At 42.0% G+C, this 27,793-nt stretch overlaps 1 protein-coding gene across 3 annotated transcripts in view; it reads right to left on the reverse strand.

The window, feature by feature from the left end:
- rab3gap1 (RAB3 GTPase activating protein subunit 1) overlaps positions 1 to 10,996 on the reverse strand; it is a 178,217-nt gene extending 167,221 nt beyond the window's left edge. For 2 of the 3 annotated variants that reach the window (XM_072373584.1, XM_072373583.1), the window contains exons 1-6: positions 10,923 to 10,996; positions 10,768 to 10,823; positions 8,908 to 8,986; positions 8,671 to 8,803; positions 6,239 to 6,317; positions 5,739 to 5,858 (exon numbers count right to left, since the gene is read on the reverse strand). In XM_072373584.1, the coding sequence (XP_072229685.1) occupies positions 5,739 to 5,858; positions 6,239 to 6,317; positions 8,671 to 8,803; positions 8,908 to 8,986; positions 10,768 to 10,823; positions 10,923 to 10,937 (482 nt within the window). In that variant the 5' untranslated portion in view covers positions 10,938 to 10,996. Of the gene's footprint in view, positions 1 to 5,738; positions 5,859 to 6,238; positions 6,318 to 8,670; positions 8,804 to 8,907; positions 8,987 to 10,767; positions 10,824 to 10,922 lie in introns of those variants that run through there. The other variant, XM_072373585.1, reaches the window with a different exon arrangement.
- Positions 10,997 to 27,793: the final 16,797 nt, after the last annotated feature.

A 27,793-nucleotide genomic window follows, 5' to 3' on the forward strand; every position in this document is an offset into this window, starting at 1 on the left:
TGAGATATGGTCTCACGTGCTTTTTGGCGTAGTCGCCGTCAACTTTGATTGGATGTACTGGGTGAACAAAGTCGAAATTGAAGTAAAAAACGAGCAACTTTTGTGCGGATTGGTCCAAAGATAATCTGTGCCAATTTTCATGAGAATTGGTCAAAATTTGTGACCTGTGAAAATTTTTTAAGGTTTTCAACAAAATCCAAGATGGCGGAAAATCTAGTTAGACGGAAAATGACGTCATAGGGTGCGTTGGAATTGTCATGATCCAAGGATTCCAACGATACCTTGTTTTTTAAATTTGGATCAACGAGTCAAAAGTTATTTAGCTGAATGGGCTTCAAATTTTGACATGTTGGTGGCGCTAGAGAGTTTTGAATTTGGGCACGAAATTTGTTGAATTTGCTAATGGGACTGTCCTAATTAGATGTGCCAAATTTCACAACTTTTTACCATTGCGTTAATGGGGCTGCCATAGACTTCAATTGCAGCGGAAAGTAGAAGAATAATAATAATAATAAGAAAAGCTAGTAAAACAATAGGGTTCTGCAGCTTCGCTGCTAGACCCCTAAATATAGCTGCAAGCAGCGATGGCGGGGTCTAGCAGAATAGCAGGTAAGCCTGCGGCTGCTCAGGAAGGCGTCATGAGTCCATAGACCAAGTTTGGTGTTTGAAATGAACTCGTCTTCATCCAGGGATTCCAACGGTACCTCATTTGTCCAATTTGAACCAACGGCTCCAAAGCTATGAGCAAAATGCAGTTTTTCTACTTATAGCGCCCCATCTGGGTGGAAGTGCACCAGACTTCTTGGGCTTCATACAGACTTGGTCATAAGTCTGTGTTAGAAGTTTGATGTCAAAAGATCAAATGGTTGCTGAGATATGGCCTCACGTCCTGTTTGGCGCGTCATTGCTGAGTTTGATTGGCTGCTACGGGCAAAGGGAAAGGAAATAAAAAAATCCACATGATAGCTCATGTGAGGCTCAGTCTGAAGATTCTATATGTCAAGTCCCGTGGAAATCAGACAATCTGGGTGACCTGTAATGCGTTTTGAAGGATTTTGATGGAATTCGAAATGGCGGACAATCCAAGATGGCGCGCATTACGTCATGAGATTGATTGACCTCGGCTATATCCAGGGACTCCAACGGTACCTCATTTGTGAAATTTGGACAAACGGGTCCAAAGATATGAGCGAAACTGCATTTTTGCTAAATATAGCGCCACCTATAGGTCAAAGGTCTCCAAAATTCTTGGGCCTCTTTAAAATCAAGTTATGAATATGTGTTATGAGTTTGATGTCAAAAGATTAAACTGTTGCTGAGATATGGCCTCACGTCCTTTTTGGCGTAGTCGCCGCCAACTTTGATTGGTTGTAGTTAGTGAACAAAGTCGAAATTTAAGTAAAAAACGAGCAACTTTTGTGCGGATTGGTCCAAAGATACTCTGTGCCAATTTTCATGAGAATTGGTCAAAATTTGTGACCTGTGAAAATTTTTTAAGGTTTTCAACAAAATCCAAGATGGCGGAAAATCTAGTTAGACGGAAAATGACGTCATAGGGTGCGTTGGAATCGTCATGGTCAAAGGATTCCAACGATGCCTTGTTTTTGAAATTTGGATCAATGAGTCAAAAGTTATTTAGCTGAATGGGCTTCAAACTTTGACATGTTGGTGGCGCTAGAGAGTTTTGAATTTGGGCACGAAATTTGTTGAATTTGCTAATGGGACTGTCCTAATTAGATGTGCCAAATTTCACAACTTTTTACCATTGCGTTAATGGGGCTGCCATAGACTTCAATTGCAGCGGAAAGTAGAAGAATAATAATAATAAGAAAAACTACTAAAACAATAGGGTTCTGCAGCTTCGCTGCTAGACCCCTAAATATAGCTGCAAGCAGCGATGGCGGGGTCTAGCAGAACAGCAGGTAAGCCTGCGGCTGCTCAGAAAGGCATCATGAGACCATAAACCAAGTTTGGTGTTTGAAATGAACTCGTCTTCATCCAGGGATTCCAACGGTAACTCATTTGTCCAATTTGAACAGACGGCTCCAAAGCTATAAATAAAATGCAGTTTTTGTACTTATAGCGCCCCCACTGGGTGGAAGTGCACCAGACTTCTTGGGCTTCATACAGACTTGGTCATGAGTCTGTATTAGAAGATTGATGTCAAAAGATTAAATGGTTGCTGAAATACGGCCTCACGTCCTGTTTGGCGCGTCATTGCTGAGTTTGATTGGCTGCTACGGGCAAAAGGAAACGAAATAATAAAATCCACATTATAGCTCTTGTGAGGCTTGGTCTGAAGATTCTATGTGTCAAGTCCCGTGGAAATCAGACAATCTGGGTGACCTGTAATGCGTTTTGAAGGTTTTTGACATAATTCAAAATGGCGGACAATCCAAGATGGCGCGAATGACGTCATAGGATTCGTTGACCTCGGCTATATCCACGGATTACAATGGTACGTAATTTATGAAATTTGGACAAACGTGTCCAAAGATATGAGCAAAAATGCATTTTTTCGAAATATAGCGCCACCTATAGTTCAAAGGTCTCCAAAATTCTTGGGCCTCTTCAAAATCGAGTTATGAATATGTGTTATGAGTTTGATGTCAAAAGATTAAACTGTTGCTGAGATATGGCCTCACGTCCTTTTTGGCGTAGTCGCCATCAAATTTGATTGGATATACTGGTTGAACAAAGTCAAATTTGAAGGAAAAACGAGCAACTTTTGTGCGGATTGGTCTAAAGATACTCTGTGCCAATTTTCATGAGAATTGGTCAAAATTTGTGACCTGTGAAAATTTTTTAAGGTTTTCAACAAAATCCAAGATGGCGGAAAATCTAGTCAGACGGAAAATGACGTCATAGGGTGCGTTGGAATCGTCATGATCCAAGGATTCCAACGATACCTTGTTTTTGAAATTTGGATCAATGAGTCAAAAGTTATTTAGCTGAATGGGCTTCAAACTTTGACCCATTGGTGGCGCTAGAGAGTTTTGAATTTGGGCACGAAATTTGTTGAATTTGCTAATGGGAATGTGCTAAATAGATGTGCCAAAATTCACAACTTTTTACCATTGCGTTAATGGGGCTGCCATAGACTTCAATTGCAGCGGAAAGTAGAAGAATAATAATAATAAGAAAAACTACTAAAACAATAGGGTTCTGCAGCTTCGCTGCTAGACCCCTAAATATAGCTGCAAGCAGCGATGGCGGGGTCTAGCAGAACAGCATGTAAGCCTGCGGCTGCTCAGGAAGGCATCATGAGTTCATAGACCAAGTTTTGTGTTTGAGATGAACTCGTCTTCATCCAGGGATTCCAACGGTACCTCATTTGTCCAATTTGAAACAACGGCTCCAAAGCTATGAGCAAAATGCAGTTTGTCTACTTATAGCGCCTCCACTGGGTGGAAGTGCAACAGACTTGTTGGGCCTCTTAAAGACTTGGTCATGAGTCTGGGTTATAAGTTTGATGTCAAAAGATCAAATGGTTGCTGAGATATGGCCTCACGTCCTGTTTGGTGCGTCATCGCTGAGTTTGATTGGCTGCTACGGGCAAACGGTAGTGAATTAAAAATTATCACTGAAAAGGTCATGTGAGGCTCAGTCTGAAGATTCTATATATCAAGTCCCGTGGAAATCAGACAATCTGGGTGACCTGTAATGCGTTTTGAAGGTTTTTGACATAATTCAAAATGGCGGAAAATCCAAGATGGAGCGAATGACGTCATAGGGTTCGTTGACCTCGGATATATTCAGGGACTCCAACGGTACCTCACTTGTGAAATTTGGACAAACGAATCCAAAGATATGAGCAAAAACGCATTTTTGCTAATTATAGCGCCCCCTATTGGTCAATAATCACCAATATTTTTGGGCCTGTTAGGGATCAAGTTATGAGTCTGTGTTATAAGTTTGATGACAATAGACCAACCGGTTGCTGAGATATGGCCTCACGTCCATTTTGGCGTAGTCGCCGCCAACTTTGATTAGTTATAATGGGTGAACAAATTCGAAAATGAAAAATCCGCTTCCTAACTTTTGTGCGGATTCGTCCAAAGATACTCTGTGCTAATTTTCATGGGAATCGGTTAAAATTTGTAAACGAAGAATCGTTTTGAAGGTTTTGAACAAAATCCAAGATGGCGGAAAATCTAGTCAGACGGAAAATGACGTCATAGGGTGCGTTGGACTCGTCATGATCCAAGGATTCCAACGATACCTTGTTTTTGCAATTTGGATGAACGAGTCAAAAGTTATTTAGCTGAATGGGCTTCAAACTTTGACCCGTTGGTGGCGCTAGAGAGTTTTGAATTTGGGCACCAAATTTGTTGAATTTGCTAATGGGAATGTGCTAAATAGATGTGCCAAATTTCACAACTTTTTACCATTGCGTTAATGGGGCTGCCATAGACTTCAATGGTGGCGGAAAGTAGAAGAATAATAATAATAATAATAATAATAAGAAAAGCTACTAAAACAATAGGGTTCTGCAGCTTCGCTGCTAGACCCCTAATAATAGGAAAAACTACTAAAACAATAGGGTTCTGCAGCTTCGCTGCTAGACCCCTAATAATAATAGGAAAAGCTACTAAAACAATAGGGTTCTGCAGCTTCGCTGCTAGACCCCTAATAATAATAGGAAAAGCTACTAAAACAATAGGGTTCTGCAGCTTCGCTGCTAGACCCCTAATAAGAAAAACTACTAAAACAATAGGGTTCTGCAGCTTCGCTGCTAGACCCCTAATAAGAAAAGCTACTAAAACAATAGGGTTCTGCAGCTTCGCTGCTAGACCCCTAACTACTAAAACAATAGGGTTCTGCAGCTTCGCTGCTAGACCCCTAATAATAATAATAATAGGAAAAGCTAGTAAAACAATAGGGTTCTGCAGCTTCGCTGCTAGACCCCTAATAAAAAAGGTGTAAAAATGTGTAGACCATTCCCCAAACATGAATCAAAAAGATCACAGGCTTTAAGGTAAAGAGGATGATCGGACTGATGGAAGTGTGGACAGAGCCAATGAGCTGAACATGTATTTCAGTGCATTTAGCTCAGATCAACACTCAGCATGCTCCTTCCCTGTCACCAGCAACACAGACCTCACACCCTACCTGCACACACATCCTCTATGTCACACAATTAGATTCCTTTGATGTAACAATTCTATAGATCTCAAAATCATTTAGTAATTATTTTTTCCCCTTTGTCTTGATTTTTTTGCCGTTTCTCCAGGGTGCTTTTGGTGGCCCACATGTGTTGACAATTATAACAGGAGCAATATGATGAACAATTTTAAACACAGCAACAAAGCAGTAGTCCATCATTGCATCACGTGATGCATGTTGGCCTAATTTGAGTCATACATCTAGGGCATGGGTCGGCAACCTTTAACACTCAGAGAGCCATTTAGACCCGGTTTCCACGGAAAAGAAAAACTGGGAGCCGCAAATACTTTTAAAATGAAGAGTTTTTTTTACCTTACGCTTTTTATCAACAACTAAAATGTGTTGCTTATGAAATCCATGAAGTTCTACAGAGAAAATGAAATTTGATTTATGTAATGAACACATTTTGAACTCTTAAGAAAATAATAAGAATAATAAAAAAAGGCAGAGTTGAAGGTCTCTTTCTCAACACAAAGTAGGCATACTGGTAAGCCTGTTAAAAAGAGTGAGAACAACTTCTGAATCCATGTCTTAACGGAAGCATCTGGCCCTGAGTGATGAGAGTGACTCACCAACCACTGCTGGCCAGAGAAATGGAGATGGAGCTGAGAAGCAGACTGCATTTGGACTCACTGATGATGGCCTCGCAGTTTGTTCCTGGGCTGATAACCACAAATTCCCGTATGCCATACCTGTTACCACAAACAGAATTAAAGCGGAACATTCACAGGAACAATATACTCAGAATTTGAAAGTGAGCCACTGATATTTTTCAAAATTATATAAAAACTGGTTTAAATGTCAATACACATCTAGCTTCAAGCCTAATTGAATTACCTGTAAAAATGAGAAAAATACAAAGAAAAGTGAGCAGGGGAGTGAGAAGAGGTGGAGTGTGGGTTGAACATGTGGGGCAGGATTTGCTCAGTGACACTGTCTCAAGGCAGCACAAAAAATTGAAGCGTGAGGAGCTAAAATCCCACTAACAGTATTAAAGCAACTACCACATGCAAAGATTTTTTTATTAACCGCTTTGCCTATGAAAGAAAGGGAACAAACGTGATAAACTCACCATCTTACCAAACAGTGGGCTCGAGGAGGAAAATCATTGTTCATACACAGAAGGTCCTGCATTGCCACGGGTAAAGCATCTGGGAACAAGAAACAACGTTGTGTCAAACCACTGTCTCAGTCCAACATGGACCGAGTCGTTTCCTCATGTTAAAAATATTTCCTCATGACTCCAAGCATGTCTTTCTAAAGCGGTTTTTAACACTGTGTTCTGCGGACAATGTGCTCGGGGCTTTTCTGCTGTTGATGTTCACAGTGTCTCTCTTAAGTCCACAAAGGCTGTATGTGATATTAAAAACAGCGCCAACTTTTCACCAGCTTCTGCAGCTCCTTACTGTCTGAGACAGAGCAGTTCCCAGTTCAAAGGGGCAGCGGTTCTCTCAGTCTCAGGAGGAAGAGGTGCTGGTGAGCAGTCAGTTGTCCAGGAGAGATGCTGTGAGATGTGAGTCCCCAGGAATTGGACACATGCTCCACCTCCACACCGTTGATTTGGATGGGCTGGTGTGTGTTGCCTCTCCTACTGAAGTCAACCATGATTTCTTTGGTCTTTTTTGAGCAGCAGGTTGTTTGCAACACAGCACACAGCCAGGTGTTCCACCTCATCGTTGTCCTTGATGAGTCCAATCACTGTGGTGTCATCTGAAATAACGGTATTAGAACCATGTAAAGATCTGCAGTCGTGAGTGAAGAGGGAGTAGAGGAACAGGCTCATCACACAGCCTCGTGGTACGCAATATACACAGCAGAGTTTTTATCAGAGCAAAACAGGAACTTTTCACCAGAACTCACTGCTGAATGACCAAAATGTCATGTAGTTTCTAAGTGGAGGAAATGCATTAGATTCTAAAATGCAAGAGCTTGTAGAATTGATATAAAAACTTGCACTGAAAGATTTAAACTTTTTAATGGTGTTCCTAACATTTCTATGTTGATGGAAGTGTTCATTTACATGAAAGTATCCAATAGAAAAAAGCAAGTAGAGAACAATAGGAAAGTCAGTATTAAGCCGTCTCTTTAGCAGAAGTTAATCTTCTTCATTCAACAGTTCTGTGTATCAGGACATAACACATATCATCTGGTCTGCAGCAGGTTTCAAACTGAGGTCAATCCAGTCTCAGATGAACAGCAACACCCCGTGTCACTATTTATTGAACAAACATGAAAAACAAAGCCGAAAAACTAAGTGAACCCCTGATCCAGCAGCTTGCAGCAGCAGTGAGTGTAAAACTATGTGAACCCCTGATCCAGCTGCTTGCAGCAGCTGCTTGCAGCAGCAGCTTCAGCAGCGAGTGTAAAACTAAGTGAACCCCTGATCCAGCAGCTTGCAGCAGCAGCTTCAGCAGCAGTGAGTGTAAAACTAAGTGAACCCCTGATCCAGCAGCTTGCAGCAGCAGCTTCAGCAGCAGTGAGTGTAAAACTAAGTGAACCCATGATCCAGCAGCTTGCAGCAGCAGCTTCAGCAGCAGTGAGTGTAAAACTAAGTGAACCCCTGATCCAGAAGCTTGCAGCAGTGAGTGTAAAACTAAGTGAACCCCTGATCCAGCAGCTTGCAGCAGCAGCTTCAGCAGCAGTGAGTGTAAAACTAAGTGAACCCCCGATCCAGAAGCTTGCAGCAGCAGCTTCAGCAGCGAGTGTAAAACTAAGTGAACCCCTGATCCAGCAGCTTGCAGCAGCAGCTTCAGCAGCAGTGAGGTGCAGTAATGGTTTCCTGTGGGACGTTATCACTCTCTCTCATGGTTGTGGAGGAATCTCGGCCCACTCTTCTCTCCAGCGTTGCTTCAGCTCATTGAGGTTTGCAGCATTGGTTTCTGCACAGCTCTCTTAAGGTCCCACCACAGCATTTCAGTCAGGCTGAGGTCTGGACTCTGACTGGAACATTGCAACACCTTGATTCTTTTCTTTTTCACACATTCTGCTGTAGATCTGCTGCTGTGTTTGGGATCATTGTCCTGTTGATGAGCCAGTTTCAGCCCAGCTTTAGCTGTGGGACAGATGGCCTCACATTTGACTTAAGCACGGCGACAGAGATTGGGATGATGATTTGGGCTTATTCTGCATCATGATCGTTGGTATGAGGTGTTTGTGCTGATATGCTGAGTTGAAACACCAGCCTGCTAATAGCACAGTGGTGTTTTCTACTTAGTGAATCGCTCAATAAGGGGTCTGTCTCTACTTAAGCAAAGCCACTTTCATTTGGACGAAGCAGGGAGCACAGTGAGGATCATGTTCTTTGATTTCTTTAATTTTGTCAGGTACGTGCATTGTTTAGGGCACGGACTAACACAATTAAACAATAAAAAGAAAAAACGCAGTGTGAGTTTTTACTGGAGATGCATACAGGCCTGAAAGATTGCATTTAAGTGCATTTAAGATCTGCAGCACAGTCCAAAAACAGCTAGGACAGGAGTGTGGCACACTCAGACATTACTGTACCTTCTTCGCGCTTGTCCTTGCCATTGTCTTTCTTACATTCTTGCTTCAGAAAGTAGTGGGTTATGTAAAACTTAAAGTCAGCAAAAGTGATATCCTTAGACTCTTCTCCCCAAGTACCGCTGGTGTATTCACCCTGTGTTCAAATTATGTAACATAACAACATGATGAATTAATGTCAGTATAGCATTAATTGACATTATTCAGATGAATATTTAAACATCAATGACAACAGATTACCTTCTCTGGAGACTGTTTTCCCACAGAGTTTTCAGTCAGCTTCCAGTCATTTAGCACTTCCTCCACTCTGGACACAAACCTTAAAGTACAGAGCAGAGTTTTGCTAATAATCCCATATCATCTGGTCATGCACAGCTCCCATTTAAGCATTAATAATTGACTTTTGTGGGAAACTACATCGATGGACAACCCTGACAAACTAACTAAGAAGTAATCGGAATCAAAAATACTAATCAATCCTGCTTCTGTAAAGTACTGTCTTTCTAAGCAGGACTTTTCAATTTTTCAAGGAACTGCTTTACGAAGAAATAAACAGATCCACCTCCCATTTATGTTAGGCCTTATTTCAGAGACATTCAGGCCCACGAAGTATCTTTAGAGCCTGATTTGTATTTACACTGTTTTTGTACAGTCTGTATTTAGAACTCTCCAAACTAACCACAATGATAACTTCCTCGAAACCATCAACTTGTATTTTAACCACAACACTTTCTACTGGTGCTGCTGGTGGCATCACCACAGCATAACGCCACCTGTGTGACTTTCACTCAAGATTCTTGCCGTCTTTCCTCCTTGACATTGTGTTAACACAGACTCCAATGATAGGCAAACTGACAAAACTTCTGCTTTTACAGAGGTACTCACAGATGCAGATGATTAATTCATTAATCTTGCACTGTGATGTCATTACGAAGCACACAACTCATCTGCTATAGCTACTGTTATTGCCTCGCCCAGCATTTGACCCAGGTGCTAATTTTGGACCGGTATCTACTGCTTGCTGAACTCCATTCCTACATATTGATAGCGGTATGTTTTGAAGTGTGATGACAGCTTTTAGCAAGGCTATCTACCTTATTCTGGCTTTGATTTTAGCCAGGTTGCTACTACACTTCATCGTGGTCGTATGCAGACACTGCTTCCAGGGATGCACACAGTTACAAGACAGCATCGATCAGCTGAAGATGGCTTATCATTATCAAAAAAATAAATAAATAAGAGAGAGATAAGTTAGTCCATGACCCAAGCTAAACATCTGGCTGCTTCAGGATCAACTGCTCAACAGATGCTCTCAGCTCCAGTTGAACAAGGCGATGCCCCTCAGGTTCTGTTACTTTCAAACGGGTCATTTAATCTAATATTCTGGCTGTAACTTCGGCGTAAGCATGGTTGTCTGGCAGTTACAAGGCTGGTGGTTTGATTGACCAGACCACAAGTGGTCAACAAGACACTAGAAAAGCGCAACATAAATGCAGTCCATTTATGAATTTAATCTGTCAGAATAATTCGGAGTGCAAGCCAAGATTTCTGTTTAATGCCATCAAGCTTTTGAAGGCTCTCACTCTTTGTTTCATCTCTACAGCTGCCTGTAAAGTATAAAACCAACATTGTACAGCTCGTCCTTCACTGGGACTCCTCTATACTTCCGTTTGAATCAAAGCATTCTGCCAGCATTGTTGGAAATGTTATCAAGTCACGCAAGCGCCGAACATTTTAAATCAAACTATTAGCTCCAAGGAAAACTAAATCCGACAGATCATTTTGTAGATAGATAGAGTACAATATTTCTGGTGAAATACAGTGGGTTAGCATGAATTATAAGAAAGCACATGTATATCTGTTTTTAGCTACTTTTGGTGAACTTAATTAAAAATAATTAGTTCTGTTCTATCATCGCGGAACATTTATTTGCCCCCAATTCTTCCAGAAGCCACCGTTTAGATGATTATTCTTGATCATTTATTTTAGGCGATTACGACTCAAGCCAACTTTAGCTAATACAGATTTAAATGTTATACTTCATACTGTACTTCAACCTCTACAACTCCGCCGGTTTAACAGTCATTTCTGCTCGCCTACCTTTCCCATTCGGAGGCAGTGGTGAAATCGTTGATCTCAAAAACTTCCGAGTCAAGCTAAAAGAGAAAAGAAATAGAAACAGTTTTTTTTTTAATAAATGTATTTATGTCCAGTAATAATGACGAAAACTTTTGATACTAGGACAGTCTACCCACATCGTCAGCCGCCATGTTTTTACCCCGTCGTCGTCGTTGTTGTTATCCTTCCGCTTCTTCTTCTTCTTCTTCTTCTTTACAAATTGGAGTATACCGCCACCAAACGGAATGAGACGTGTATAGGTATGGTGGCCCAGACGTTATTACCCTGTTGTTACCCTCTGTGCCACCGTAGTGATAGAGTGTGGGTTAACCACCTTTGAATGACTGTCCACCGAAGTGTAGATATGGTATCTGTCTCCATGAGTGTGTGACAATGTGCATGTGTTCAACAGGTGCAAACCTAGATACGAAAGAGTAATTTTGTGTATTTCCTGTATCTACATAACAATAACTGATCTTAATCTTAAAGTATATATACATAAATATGTGTACATATCAATATACGGTATATTCTCCTCTACAGGTAGAGTCTGCAGTGGCTCCTCCTTCCTAAATGCCTTCCCTTGATGTTCTCCCTGGTGTCAGGGATAGAAATCACTCACCAGTTCTTTGCTCTCCTCCTACTGATCTGGATGTGGTTTTACTGGCTCCAGTTCACAAAGTCCTGAGTTTGCTTTCTTTCATCCCTGTCCCCCTTCTCTGTGAAGAGGCAGACAATCACGATCAAAGATATTTTGCAGGTGGCATTGTTCCAAGTTGATCCTGAAATCTACAGTGTAGAGGGTGAATAGGACACGAGCCAGAACTGGTCTCTTTGAAAAGAAAACAACGGCTAAAATGGGAACATAGGGTGTGGCTGAAATAAGACAAAAATGGACAGACAGTGGCCGTGGCATCCATTTAGATTACCAGGATTTTGTAGGTTAAAAGGAACCAGCTATGTATTGTTAATCATTATTCTTATTATCGTATTCCTAATTCTATGGTGTTAAACACAGATTAATAAAAAACTAAAAGATAATGCAATGAATCACCCTCACACCCATGACACAGAGATAGCAGGTCCCTCAGGTCCAACAGACAACTTGACAACCTATTTTTTGTTGCAGGAATAGATGGGGTGGCTGACATTGACTTATGCTCAATTATTTTATGTAAAGACAACCAAAAAGCCCATGTGTATTCTGAAAAGTACATATGTGAAATGTATGTTAATACAAGATTTCTGAAGAATTGCCGGTGTATCAGTTGGAATTTTGTTACAATGAATAGTCCACAACAGGTTATAGTGATGGGAATAAATGGCTGGAATGTATACAGCATGACAAAATAACCAATTTAATTGTATTGAATGTACTAAAGCCAGAATATAAATCTAGAAATTAAGCAATCACTCTGACCCAACTGGTTTCCAATGTGCATTACAATTGTATCATGAATCTTTTGTACCTAACACAGAGCAATGTAAAACTCTCTCTTTGTTGTTCCCAGCAGTTAAGAAAAGAGATGTACTGCCCTCATAGTTGGCTTATAAGGGTAATTATACATGTTTCATCCACAGGGGTACAGGTAAGAATGTGGGTACACTCATGTCAGATAATTGTCAAGAATCCATCTATTGTCACTCAGGACGCAGGTAACTACTCAGCATCTTGGTTTCGGAACCAGACTTCCATGAGAGCAGACCTCTGGTAGCTGTGTGGGGATATGAAACTGAGGCCTGTCCTTCCATCTCACTGGCAGGGCAGCTGCGCAATGGCCCAACTACTGATGCCTTTCCATCTGTTCCATGTGGCGGACTTTAAGGCCTTGGGTGAGAAGCTACAATGTCTCAAGCGTTCAACTGTGTCTGGAGGTTCATTTGACAACAGAGTGTACCTGGATAGCATTGGAGTTCTGAGTCCCAGATGAATTTAAAGCTAGAAATCAAGTAACTTCAGACTTTGAATCTTTTCTTTTCTTGTGGGCAACAATAAATAGAAATGTTTATTGGATAAATTACATCTACAAGGCATTGCTGAACAATTCAAATGTTTGGAACTTTTTCCTGTTCCTTTAGTTCTAACAATACTTTCCCAGTTGGCAGCATCACCAAGAGGGACTCGCATCACTCTCTGCAGAGCTGATAGAAAACTCAGGGTTCAACGACCCCTTCACTGACATGATGGAGAAGTGGTTTGGTCTCTGTCTATTGTAAGAGCCATAGTAGTCACCTGTGCTTGATGTTGTATCACATGCTTAAGAGGACTGTCCCAAAGACTGATTGAAACCACCCTTACTCGCATAATGTATCAACAGGTAGAGGGTGATGATGACAACGAGCTACACTTGGACGATGGAGACGATGATACAGATAACGTTTAAAGTTCAAAGTACTTTGAATGACCCAGAGTGAATTCTCAATGATTTCTTTAATGATTATTTTAGAGTTCATATGAAAGACCAATGAACATGGGAATTTGACCTATTAAAAGGCAATTCCTGAATGTAAAACATTGTAAAGATGATATGTTGCTTTTTCCTGCCACAGGTTAAATTAACTGCATCGGCAGCAGAACTCAACAGGACTCAAAGTCAGGTAACTGACCAGGTGTCTGGAATTCTGGAATGGGCCCATCATGCCAAGATGATGGTGCAACAATCACAAAATTTTATCCACGTTTACAAAAGGGTGGACGGCGAAGCTACGCGCTCCACCCCAACTGAATGATTGTTATTATTTTTCATTTTATTAATTGTTTGTTTGTGTATTCATTTTGTGTTTGCTAATCACACATATGTCCATCGCCATTCATTAGAATCAACTGTTTGGAGTGCGACCTTTGATACTGAGTGAGTGATTAAACGGTCGGTCACCAGGGGGAGAATGGGGCCATAGGAGAATTTTCCCGTAAATACAGCAAATGGGTTTTTCGCTCCTATGCACTGCAAACAGTGGAAAATTTTCAATGTTAATGATTCAAAATCAATGTTAATCATTCAAAAGAGTTTTTCCCTTTTTCTTCATAGCATAAACAGGAGGGAATGTTAGAAAAATTATATAGTTATACCATGAGAAAAGCTGCAAGAATAAGAGTTTCTGTGATGTGGGGAGGCCTCCTCCTGTCTTTTGGTTCTCATAATACTATGTAGCAAGCAGAAGTGTTTTGACTGTCTGAACTCGTCTTCCCATAACATTAAATGGCTAGTAATGCCTTTTCCCATAACATTGTGTGGCCAGCAAGCATAAACAATATAAAAAACAATAGTACCATTGTGTTAGTCAGACAACTCTGAGCCAGCTTCCTGACAGGTTGTGCGGACTTGTCTCTTTCTTGCAAGAAATGTTTTGTGTTAATCGTATCCAGCAACTCTGAGCCTAATTTTGAGAGAATTTTTCTGACAACGCAGGTCTTCATTCAGGACCTTTACAAATAGGCCTTCCTTTTTTCTTTTTCTTTGTATATTTCTGTTTATATTGTTGGTTGCCCTTCATAACCGTTCATGTTAGAAAAAAAAAAAAAGTACCTCCATGTATACTGCCGTGACGTGGTGTGGAGGCTTACTGCATGTGTGATCGTAGAGTCTCTGGATATTTTTCAGAGGCTCTAAGATCACCCACAGGCAAACTAAAGCGTCCCCAAAACAAATCTTCTTTACAGGTTGTTACCAGAGGATGGCACCTGGTAGTAAATCAGCACTTGATATGGTAGGTCAGTGTGTGTATGTATTTTTTTGGGACATTTGTTGTGATTAGTGTCCCGTTTTTGACCGACTGCCGAGAGGATGAGTGTTCGTTGACATCTCCAATTTGGGCCACTTTTTCAATGAGGAAAGTGTTCCAAATCGCACCCATCCTTACCCGCTGTTGACACTTGAAAGCGGCCTATTCCATTGTTCCTAAGCACCTGAATTTGGGACATTTTCTCAGTTCAAAAGGTGTCCCATTCTGACTGTCTACCAGGGGAAGGAGTCAGTCCCATTCTGACTTTGTCCATTTAGATCCTAATTATTATTATAAAACACATTACATTTACAAAAAAAAAAATCTGAAAGTGCTAAAAGACAGTAATAAGATAAAACCAAACAAAATCTTTGAAATCATCCACTGTTTACAATTCTTTTCCTCTGCCGGCCTCTGGGTTTGGTGCCGCCGTGCTCTGCTGGAACCACTTGTTCTGCTGAGCGCGTCCTTGAGTCAGCGAGATGCCGGGGCTCGAGCAGGATTGGATGTCTTCTTGAGTCTGAGACCAAAGTGAAGACAGGATGTTTTGAATTTGAGGAAGAAGGACTCATTACATCATATGATTAAACATGGCAGAGTTAGCCCACTGTCTCCTCACCACCAAAAGGGCCTTGATTGTTTGAAGTGGTAGAGTTTCTGCGTCGACGTTGCTGCCCACTGAAATTCTTCCTCCTGGAGTATGGCAGCTACAGGAAGGAGGACGAGCAGGATAAGGAGGAGGCATGGGAACTGTGGGAGAGTGCCTCCCACTCTGTCCCTCACTTTGGGGCGGAGGGACTGGGGAGCTGAAGGTTTTATGGGTTCACAACACTGAGGAGGCTATAGACGAAGGTTTTTAGGGCTAAGGGATAGAAGTCGGTAAAGGAGAGTCTAACCCCTCCAGACATAATACATCAACTGACATTTCAAAATCAAGCAATCCAGTCTTCCTTCAGCTGGTTCCCCTTGGTGTTCTTCACCAGGTCTGTGATCAACCCAGCACCAACATAGTAGGGATTTCTGGTGGGAGTACTTCATCATGAAACCAACAGAAATACAAAATATATATTTTTGTACACCTGATGAAAGCTTTTAAAACAATTTAATAAAACACCTTTGAACTGCTCATCATGCAAACTCTTATTTATCACTGACCCAATATAATTGTCACAGGTATGGTTTGAACCCAAACGCAGCACAAGCAGATAGGTAGTAAGTTGGTTATGATTTTTATACAACACGGTAGAGAGATACAGTTTATACAGCGGCTGGGGAAAAGTCTTGGCTCACAGCAATCCTCTGTGATTCCTGAGATGGAGAAAGCCCGGTGTCGCTGACAGGAGGAAAGGCAAATGACAGGGTAAAGACTTAACTTATTGACAGGTCCATTAAAGAGCCATATAGCCGCTGAGCCGAGCAGACGAAAAACCAGGGGGAACAGGCAGAACTCATAGGTAATATCCAGGGCAGAGACGAAGCAGGCAGGTCGGTGAGAGGTGAGGTCAGCAACAAGAGATCAGTCCGGAAATGAACACTGGAAAGTCTGGCATGACACTAGAACAATCCAGCACAGAGGAGATGACAGGAGCAGGCTTAAATGCAGCCAGTGTTGATGAGAGGCAGGTGCTGCCACAGATGTAGGGAGTTGGCCTGATGAGTGGGGCGTGGCTGACTGGCAGAGTGGAGCAGAGTCAGGTGAGTGGAAAAATACCGGCAGACAGGAGATGAGCAGACTGTGACAATAACATAATCATCGTTTCAGGGTTTTCTGCTCTTTTGATCTCCACCAGGATACTGGTTATTAGCGTCAGGACAGCGTGGCCCTTGTCTCAGGCCGCTGTAGCATGAAAATTCCATGAAACCAACAGAAATACAAAATAAACATTTTTGCAAACCTGAACCAAGCTTTTAAAACAATTTAATAAAACATTTTTGAATTCCTCATCATTCCTCTTATTTATCACCAACCCAATATAACATACTCACCGGTTCAGGATCCTGGTGCAGATCCTTGTGGATCCCCAAGGATCCTGGTGTGACGAACTCTCCTCTGAAGTGCAGGAATATTGTGATCCAGGTTCACCACGCCAGCTGACCTTCTCCACATCGTGCTCCTCGTCATCTTCCTCCACCAGCTGCAGGATGCTGTTCACTGCCTGCTCCTTAAGCCTGCTGAACTCGTCATCTTCATCACCTATGTCATGTAGGTGTGTTGGGTACCGTCAGATCCTGACAACGTCATGTTGATTTTACACGTGATAAGTGCACTTTTAGTGTTAGTGGAAGTGCAGAATATTAAAGTTGCAGTTATCAGCTGCAAATCAGTGACTTATTTTTTTCCCTTTATAGATGACCAATCTGAAGAATGCCTCAGTCTGCTCCATCTGCGACAGGACATTTAAACAACTGTCCAAGCACCTACAGGACTGGCATGGCCTGCAAAACAGCCAGGAAAGACTGATATTGAATCAGATGGCAAATGGCAGGATCAAGATGTGTTTTGTGTACTATTGTACTAAAAAGCCTACTATTGATTCAGAAGTGTTGGCTAATCCAATCTCCCTTTTTTGTCTAAAGTTCTTGAAAAAATAGTTGCAGTTCAACTTTGTGATAATTTACATACAAATAATCTGTTTGAAGAGTTTCAGTCAGGATTCAGAGTGCATCATAGCACAGAAACAGCACTGGTGAAAGTTACCAATGATCTCCTCTTAGCCTCTGATAGCGGACTTGTTTTTGTGCTTGTCCTGTTGGATCTCAGTGCTGCATTTGATACGGTCGATCACAGCATTCTGTTACAGAGACTGGAACATGTTATTGGGATTAAAGGAACTGCATTAGGCTGGTTTAAATCATATTTATCTGATAGATTCCAGTTTGTTCTTGTAAATGAAGAATCTTCCTCACTCACCAGAGTAAGTCATGGAGTTCCTCAGGGTTCTGTGCTTGGACCAATTCTTTTTACTTTATACATGCTTCCATTAGGTAACATTATTAGACAGCATGGCATACATTTCCATTGTTATGCTGATGATACTCAGCTGTACTTATCTATGAAACCAGATGAAACCAATAGGTTGGTCAGACTACAAGCATGTCTTAAAGACATAAAGACCTGGACGACTCAAAACTGTCTGCTTCTAAATTCAGACAAAACTGAAGTTGTTCTCTTTGGACCTGAGCGCTTCAGGGAGAAACTATCTAGTTATATAGTTACTCTAGATGGTATTTCCTTGGCTTCTAGTTCTACAGTGAGGAACCTTGGAGTTATTTTTGACCAGATATTATCATTTGATGCACATATAAAACTGTTTTTTTGGACTGCCTTCTTTCACCTTCGTAATATTGCTAAAATCAGGAGCATCCTGTCTCAGGGTGATACAGAGAAACTAGTTCATGCATTTGTTACTTCAAGATTGGACTACTGTAATTCCTTATTATTGGGCTGTCCCACATATTCTCTGAAAAGCCTCCAGCTGATCCAAAATGCTGCAGCCAGACTTCTGATGAGAACTAACAGGAGAGATCATGTTTCTCCAGTTTTAGCTTCTCTTCATTGGCTCCCTGTTAAATTCAGAATAGAATTTAAGATTCTTCTTCTCACATATAAAGCTCTTAATGACCAAGCTCCATCATATCTTAAAGATCTCATTGTAATATATTTTATATGTAGTTCTTCTAACAGAGCACTTCGCTCCCAAACTGCATATTTACTTGTTGTTCCCAGACTTTCTAAAAGTAGAATGGGAGGCAGAACCTTCAGTTATCAGGCCCCTCTCTTGTGGAATAAGCTGCCAGTAAATGTCCGGGAAGCAGACAGCCTTTCCACTTATAAGATTAGGCTTAAAACTTTCCTTTTTGATAAAGCTTATAGTTAGGGATGGCTCAGGTAATCCTGAAACATCCCATAGTTAAGCTGCTATAGGCTTAGATTGCTGGGGGACCTCATCTGTCACACCTTTCCTCACTTTGCTCTCTTTTCCCCCTGTTTAATTTCTCAAATGATATTATGTACATGTGACATTATTGTGGTTATTAACTTGTGTTTCCCTGTTTCAACAGGTATCCTTTGAATGGCGTTATGGTGTTTTTCCCCCCTCTTTTCTGTCTTCTCAAACCCCAGCTGGTCGAGGCGGATGGCCACCCTTCCTGAGTCTGGTTCTGCCAGAGATTTCCTCCTGGTTCTGGTTCTGCCAGAGGTTTCTTCCTGTTAAAAGGGAGTCGTCGGACAGTGTGGAGAGGGGACCCAAAGACTCGTTATAGATTTTTTGGGTACCAAGGGGCGTACCTCTCTTCCATTTATGGCCACAGTACTGGAGTCCTGACCGGGTCAAGGGGTCAAGGAGGCCCCGAGGGAAGATGAGGCCAGCTATCTCATAAATGTATGCCAAAAGTCAATGCAAATTATTGATTTTGGGTTTTTTTTTGTGATCAAACTTTTAATTTGTTTTTTTATTAATTTAATGACTCAGAGTAAACATGGTACAACATATATTTTGTATAACACAGACCAAAAAACCCCCCAAACAAACAAAAAAAGAAAAAACAGTAAACAACGGCAAAAAAAACCTAAAAACAGCGGCAGATGGTGAAAATACGTACATATTTGCTAGAGCATGTAGGAGTGGCAGGGCCAGCCTCAGCAATTCCCTCAGCTCTCCTCAGGGTCTAAATCACACCTTCAATTTTATAGTAGTGTCCATCTCAAGCATGCATTACGCATGACGCGTGCCAACTTCCATCTCCCCACCCACCCACCCAAGACCAGGATATCGTACACCGTACATGATGAATAGAAATAATTAATTCCTGTCAATTAATTTTGGAATCAAAACCACAGCACGTCTTCCAAAGGCATTTAAACTTCTGTCAGGCCCATTGTTATCATGGAAAATATGGAAACAAAGACATTAACTTAAAATTACTTTAATCTGTATTCTTAAACTCTCTCTTTTTTAAATTCTCCAATAATCAACTAGCCCTAGAAATCTGAAGTGTACTTGCTAAGTTATTCACACTTGGTCGTTATGAACTGAAAAGACTGACTTAATGTTGCGTTAACAAGGTAACTTTTTGGACACCTATGTTTAGGCTAGGCTAAGGTGACCAGATTTCTGAAGTGAAAATCGGGGAAATTTTCAATGGTGAAGAATCATAAACGGTGAAGAATCATAAAATATCATCACTATGAAATAAAAAACAGGGACAAGTACTTTTTTATGTCTTTTAACCAGCTTTTATTACACAAAATGTTGCAATCAACCATCCATCCACTGAGAAAGACAAAAATATCAATATAAGTTAGGATGGATTTTTTGGTCAGAAGGTTCTACTGACAACTGAATACTGAACTGATATTTATTACACAAAAGGTGGCAATCAAAAAAAAAAGAGTGACATTACAGTTATCTCCTCCTTCATCCACCTCCTCATCAGGAGCCTGGGTAGAATAAGAGCAGAGGAGAACATGAGACAAACATGTCATCACCTGGTAATCTCACGCTAATGTTAACGTTAAAGCATCACTAATGACTGATATGAAAACAGTGTCATAATGTTAACGTTCACTGACTTTTATAACGTTATGTTAGGTCTTCAATTCAGATAAACAATTATACTTACTTTAATGTTACATCACTTAACACACACTCATATGCACTCACAGCCAAGTCTATTGCCAGTTCACACAAAATAAATAAGTTAAAACACAACATACCATTTATCGTGGCCGCTGGTTTCCTTTTCTTTCCTTTTTGCCACCTCTAGATTGTTGTTGTTGATACTGCTGCGTCTGTACATCATATGACGTCGTCTCTGGTGATGCGTTAAATGGCTACTGTAATAACTGGTGTTACTTTGAGTCTGGGTGCATTTTCCCCCCATTCAGTGTCAAAATTGGGGACATTTTCGGGGATGTCTGGTCACCTTAGGCTTGGCTGAAAGCAATGCTAATTTCATGCTAGGCTAGTTTAGCTCATTGCTATTGTTATTGCTAGTTGGGAGCTAGATTAATGGTCAAGCTATTTTAATTTTGACTCAAGCTAAGGGTGTTGCCCTAACATTTGCCCTACCCAGATGCTTCCAATGGGGTCTATTCACAATGATCTTTTACCAATCTGAATTAAATAACAACCCATGTCACAGCTCTGTAAATTCTGACCAATTAAATACCACACGCCACTAAGCCTCACAGGGTCTTATTAACTCCTCCCAAATTGTAATGTAGCATGCAAAAGACAACAACTGAAGCACACCCTATTCTTCAACTCAAAATTTCGTATGTAACACTCTTGTAACAAATTAAGGAGGGGCCAAAATACAATCTCACAAGTTGGAGACAGGGAGAAATAAAGTTCAATAAAAGCTTAACTATTATGTTCTAGAAACCTGAGACACTACAACTACATGATAACATAAAATTACGATTGTAACAATGACATTTGCAGTCGCAGAATGGAAAAGTATTAAAGCCCCATGAAGTAAAACCCAAAAACCCAAACCAGTAATAACAGGGATGCCAGCAGGATCAACAAACTGATATGAAAGGCTGGCACAGTTATTGGGACTGAAACTGGAGTCGTTTCAGTCGATGATGAGTAAGAGATCACTGAACAAACTCCTCTCCATCATGGACAATCCTTCCCACCCTCTCAATAAAACACTGCAGAGCTCATTCTCCAACAGACTGATTCAGCTACGCTGTCACAAAGAACAGTTTAAGAAAGCTTTCTTACCGTTCGCCATCTGACTTTTCAACTGTTCTCCTTTGGGCCACAGATTAAACAGTTTCATTACTGTGTTAGCATCTTCCTATCGGTTTATCATTGATTTGCACAGTTTAATATTTGTTTACACCAATCATCAACAGTTTCATAATCATAATTACTTTATTCTGTGAATGCATATTTATTTTTATTATTTTTGTACTGTGTATATATCTCTTTGGCTTATTCTCTATTTTTGTTGTCTATGATATAAGTTGGTTTATGTGTACTTACTGTTTGCTGCTGCATCAAAATAATTTCCCATTCCGGGATTGAGAAAGTACTTTGATTTGATTTGATTTGTACTTTAATTTAATTTGTACTTTGATTTTGAGATTGAGATTTGGTTCCTGTGCTGTGGAAGACATCCTGCCTGGTTCCAGTATCAAAGAAGGCTTGTCCCAACACCTCCAATGACTACAGACCGGTGGCGCTGACGTCCCACCTGATGAAGTCCCTGGAGAGGCTTGTCCTGTCACTTCTTCGGCCCCAGGTCAGCTCATCACTGGATCCTCTTCAGTTTGCCTACCAGCCGAGACTTGGAGTGGAGGACGCCATCATCTTCCTGCTACACCGTGCCTGTACCCACCTGGACAAACCAGGAAGCACTGTGAGAATCATGTTTTTTTATTTCTCCAGTGCGTTCAACATCATCTGGCCTGCCCTGCTGGGGAGTAAGCTGACAGCGATGCAAGTGGACCCCCCTCTGGTTTCCTGGATTACAGACTATATGACGGGTCGTCCACAGTATGTCAAACTGCAGGACTGTGTGTCTGACACTGTGGTCAGCAGCACAGGCGCCCCACAGGGAACTGTTCTCTCCCCTTTTCTGTTCACCGATCACCGGTGTTTACAAATACCTTGGAGTCCACCTGGACAACAAACTGAACTGGGCCAAGAACACGGAGGCTGTGTACAAGAAGGTTCAGAGTCGGCTATATTTCCTGAGGAGGCTCTGGTCTTTCAATGTATGTAACATCGTGCTGAGGATGTTCTACCAGTTGGTGGTGGCCAGTGCCATCTTCTTTGGTTTGGTGTGCTGGGGCAGCAGGCTGAGGGCAGCAGATGCCAACAAGATCAACAAGATCATCAGGAAGGCTGGCTCCATCCTGGGGATCCAGCTGGACTCCTTGTTAGTGGTGTCCGAGAAGAGGATGCTGTGTAAACTGCATAGCATCCTGGACAACAACACTCACCCTCTCCATCAGGTGCTTACCTCCCACAGAAGCACCTTCAGCAACAGACTCATTCCACCCCTTTGTAGGACTGAATGCCAGAGGAAATCCTTTCTGCCTGTGGCCATCAGACTCTTAAATTCGTCTACCTCAGGTCAAAAGAGGATTAGTGGAAACACTGCATCCTCAGTCCAAATACCAATGTCACTTTACCCAATGCCACTTTACAATGACACTTCTCCTAATCACTAGCTTGTATATACTGTTTTCTTTGTTGAGGCTTCTATTTACACCACACATATTGTAGTCAGTTACTTATGTCATTTTATGTTAGCTTTATTTGATCTTATTTGTCTATTTTATTTTATTTATTATTCTTTGGACTTTTCCACTTGTTCCATAACTGTTGCACAGTAATTTCCCTTGGGATAAATAAAGCTTCTTAAATCTTGAATCTTGATTGATTTGATTTGATAAACCAGAAACAGGCCTAACTAGGCTAAAAACAGAACATATAACTTCAAGTAAATACAAGATGAATGAAGCTGAATCAAGGCTAAATATTCCATCAACAAGCAGTTATGTAGAATGAAAATGTGTAATGTAAATTTATTTATTCTCTTTTAAGACTTTCAAGTCTTTAATGTAATAGTACGTATAAGTAGTGAGAAGTAATGGTGTTTTGTGTGTGTGTGAGGGTGTGTATATGTGTGTACTTAGCTGTCTGTATGAAATCTATGTGTGTGTTTTAATCATGTAATAAGCAGTAGAAAGAATGAAGAGATGGAGTGAGTTGGAACCTTGATTTTTCATACACAACAGCAGGATTACACACACAGAAGCACAAATGAACACAATCAAACCGGTTTACGCGTACACCAACTCAGCAGTCAGTCACTGCTTAATTCTTCACAATTTTTGATTTGGTTCATTTTTGGTTATCTTTACACGTGTTAGTCAGAGTGGGTGAATGGCACAATGCCCGAGTGAGGACCCAATCAAGAAGCTTCTACACAGAGCCTTTTACTTTGTGCCCTTGATCGCTGGAGGTTCTCCCAATCTATTCATTCGTTTTAATTCACCAATCTCTGTAACACCCTCGCTAAACTTCCCCTTTTCCTAATCTCTCTCACCTTACACCCAGTGATCTGCTTCATTCCATTCCACACATCCCTCACATTGTTCTGCTGAAGTCTAGCCTCCAGCTTCCTCCTGTACCCCCTCAGCATACCCTGAGTTCATTCTGAACTCTTTTCAATAGCCGCATTCGGACAGGACTTTCTGAGAATGCAGTTCTAAGAACTGCCCACCTCGAATTTCGTTATAAGAACTGCCCTTCCCCAGGGGAACTGTTTAATTTTGCATTCACACATGAGTCAGGGACCTTGACAGGGACTGATGTGACACAACCGTCTGCGGCAGACGTGTTACTTTAGTGCCACGAACAACAACAAAACAAAACTCGCAAAAAGTAAGGAGAGAAGAAAACAACACCACCCAGACGCTAATATGGAGAGCGAGGAGGCCACCGTGTTTATGATCTGCATGACGGTAATATTAATCATGGACGATCACATCAGGCGTCTAAGATCGAGGCTGGAAGAGCACACAGCGAGAGTCAGGAGACGAAGAATCCAGCAGCAGGCTCTGGAAGAAATGTCTTTGTTTCATGAAGGAAAGAAGGAGAGCAGAACGTTTAACTTATCAAACATGCGCCGGTTGTGTCTGTGTCGTATATTCAAATCAAAATCAAATCAAATCAAATCAAATATTCTTTATTGTCATTATACATGAGTATGACTAAATTAGCCCGGCAGCTTGCAAACGCATGCGCCAACTTTGAAGAGTTGCAAAATATAAGTAAACATTTCAGAAAAGGGGCGTAGCTACCAACCACCAAACACCTACGTCATATGTGTTCCTATGGAGCCCAGAAAAGACCCTGCCTCGGAGAAGGAGCTAAAATGGTTATAGGAACTGAGGGACACACGTTTTCCTGTATGTCCAAATGCGCAAAAAAAGGCCCTATTCCTGAAAAGATTATAGGAACTGCAAAAGGTTCCTACAGTGGGACTGCGCCTAATTCCTCCCTGTCTCCAAAGCTAAAGGCCCTCTTCTTTTTATTCAAAAAATCTTCAAAGAGGGGAAAGGACTGAGGCATCCTCCATTCTTCTTACTGTTGCTCTTCACGTCCCTGTCTGTAGTTCAAAGCTCTGTCTGAACAATACTTAAGCAACACGTAGCAACACAGGGCAGCAAAAGGTATTGCAACACTTTGGTGCAAGATTTGTGACTGAAGCTATGTCTCAGTGAAACACAACATACTACACTTGCGGACTTAATCACCGCGGTGAGCTTGTCTATATTATTCCTCAGAGACCTCATGTTTCCAGTGATAATCACAAGAACAGCAGGTTTACAGAATATATGGCAAGAAATAGTGGCAAACGAACTAGACACGCTATAAAAAACACATACAGGAGCTGCTGTAATAGGCTGCCACCAGCACGCCACATTGGAGCATCAATCAATCCAACAAATAGTTCAAGAGTGAACGCTGAGTGAACGCTGGTGCACCTTAGCTGCTGCTGCTCCCCAGCTTCTTCTTCTTGAAGCTCCTTAAGGCTTTTAAATCTTTTTTTTTTGCCTGTGGACTCTGCAGGTGTTATCTTTGTGTTGAGCATTCGTTAATCCAGACTTTTTATTTCATGAGTTAGCGAAGATTAGCCTACCCGCTGTCACGATCCGTGTAAGTTTGTATTTTTTCTGGTTTGTCTGTTTAGTTTCCTATGAGTTTAGTCTTGTTATTTACTCTTTTCCTCCTGTCAGTCATCAGCTCCACTCTCGTCGCCCGTGTTAATTCCCATCAGCTGTAGCCTATCACTAATCACACTACCCACAGTATTTAGTCTCCGAGTTCTTCTCAGTCTTTGTCAGATCCTCACGTATTTTGCCTATGTTTTTCCGCCTCTCCATGGTTCTACTTCTGAGTTATGTACAGTTTAGTTTTGCTATTTCTCTCAAGTGTTTGTTGTATTATCTAGTTCTTTAGTTCCATGTTTCTCCAGTGTTGCTGTAATTTTTATTTATATTACAATAAATCCTTTAAGTTTCCGTCTGGCTCCTGTCCCATGTCTGCATCTGGGTCCTCCTCCTTCATCTCTATTGCTAAAACCCTGACACCTCTTGCCCCGCAGATGGCTTTGGCAACTATGTTGGCTAGTTATGTGTTGCGTGTGGTCGGCTGGACTGTCCAGTTTTCAGTCCATCATCCAACGACAGCACTGTTCCAGTACTCAGATGCTGAACTACATAAGCTCTGCTTACACCTGCACCTGCCACCACCACCAGCTCTGCTCTTACACCCAGACATTTTACACCAGCCCCATCAGAAACACATTCACTGCAGCTCTCGTAAGAACCTCTAATGGGATGGATCCAACTCCATCAAGTCTTTTTGGTCTACTGCTCGGCGTCTACCGAGGAACACCGGTCGCCGCACTGATCACAGTGTGCTAGTCCCCCTCTGGCTAGGTCAGCTAACATGGCTGTAAACCACAGCAGGACTACTTTTAACTTTGGTCTTGTTACACTCATGAGTAAGGGGTATCTTGTGCAGGATATTCACGCTGACGTAAGTTAGACTTTTAATGTTGAACTGAAACATGGCAGCAGCCGAATGATTTTACTCCACTTAATAATAATTTTAATCATTCATATGGACAGTGCCGATAATATTTTCACTAAAGACTTCACATCCTGCTTGAACAGCTTTAGACTGTGGCAATACATCAATTTTCCCACACATATTAAAGGACATATTTTAGACTTAATCTGCTGCTCAGGTGTTATACCTCTTGGCAAGCAGACCATATGTTTTTATCGTACAGTGTTAATCCCGCCAAGTCTAACCCCCCAAGCAACATTACTTTCCGTAAAATTAAGGACATCAACTTGGACAATCTATATTCTTGTGTCAACAGAATTCACCTCTTAACTAGTTTCATTCATACCCCTCCAAGACTCAGTTCATTCAGTTAAAATCATTCACTTCCCATCCAGACCCCATCACCTCAGGTGTCCCCCAGGGCTCTGTCCTGGGACCCCTGCTGCTCATCATTTACCTTCTCCCCCTCTGTCACATTTTCCGCAAACATCACATTCACTACTACGTGGATGACACCCAGCTCTACCTCTCAACCAAACCCAATTCCACACTCCCACCTTTGACCCTCACCAATTGCCTCCTTGAAATAAGATCCTGGCTCATCTCAAACTTCCTTAAATTAAATTGCAATAAAACAGAACTTGCACCGGACCCGGGGCCCCAAGAGCCCAAGAGACCCCAACCCCCCCGGCAGAGGCCCCACCCAATACCTGAGAGGGCCAGGTGCCCCAGATAGCCAAGCACAGTCGGCCAGCGCATGCCCCAGTGCCCCTGGCCAAGTGCCCCAGGAGTCAAGACGTGCCCATAGGTGGGTGAAGCCGCGAGCAGCGGGGATAGGCAACAGAACAGCATAAGCAGGTCAGATGACAGCAAGTCCCAGACCCAGGCCCAGTCATCACCACTCACACTTGCACATCACATACATCCGCACATGTCCCCCCTCCCTCAACTCCGCTGGGGTGTGGCAACAGGGGTGTGGGAAGACCCCTCCCCTTGCCTCTCTGGCTCTTCAATATTTTCTAATAGTGACCGATTAAAATTGAGGGGCAGGCAACCTTGTAGAACTGGGAGTGCGGCCCTCTGGGCAGCCTACATACCCAAAGAACCCAGCCCACCAGATACCACTTAGTGCTATCACCCCTCCAAGACCTAATTTGTGTGTGTGTGTTTGATGAGTAGTAATGTCTAAGGTGTAATTAAAATAGGGGCGGGGAACTGCAGAGTGCAGTTAAGGGCACCACCTACGTGGCACCATCCACTACACCCCACAGAACACACAGAGTGTGTGCTGTGTACAAGAGCAGAGGGGTATGGGATATAGACCGGGAGAGAGAAGCTCTACTGGAGATGGCAGCCAGAGACTGGCTGCAATAGGCACCCCTGTTTCCTGTGACCTGCCACAGGGCAGGAAGGCCTGATGTCCACCAGGCTCGAGGCCTGCAGCGACCGTATTCGGGGAGCTACTGTACCCCCAGAAGACACCCACTCACACCATCCCACCCCACCCCAACCCAGAGGACCACTACAAAAAAGCACCGCCCCACCCCACAACACCCAAAAAAAAAAAGTAAAAATTGTTATAACCTTAAATGGTTAATAATGCACGCATCTTGGACCGTCAATGGACTTTACTTAATGTCTCCAACAGCACTCATATACAGGTAGCATCTCACAGGGCA

The sequence above is a fragment of the Leuresthes tenuis genome, unplaced genomic scaffold (assembly GCF_036924035.1).
Source record: "Leuresthes tenuis unplaced genomic scaffold, fLeuTen1.0.hap1 SCAF_20, whole genome shotgun sequence".
Classification (NCBI taxonomy): Eukaryota; Metazoa; Chordata; class Actinopteri; order Atheriniformes; family Atherinopsidae; genus Leuresthes; species Leuresthes tenuis.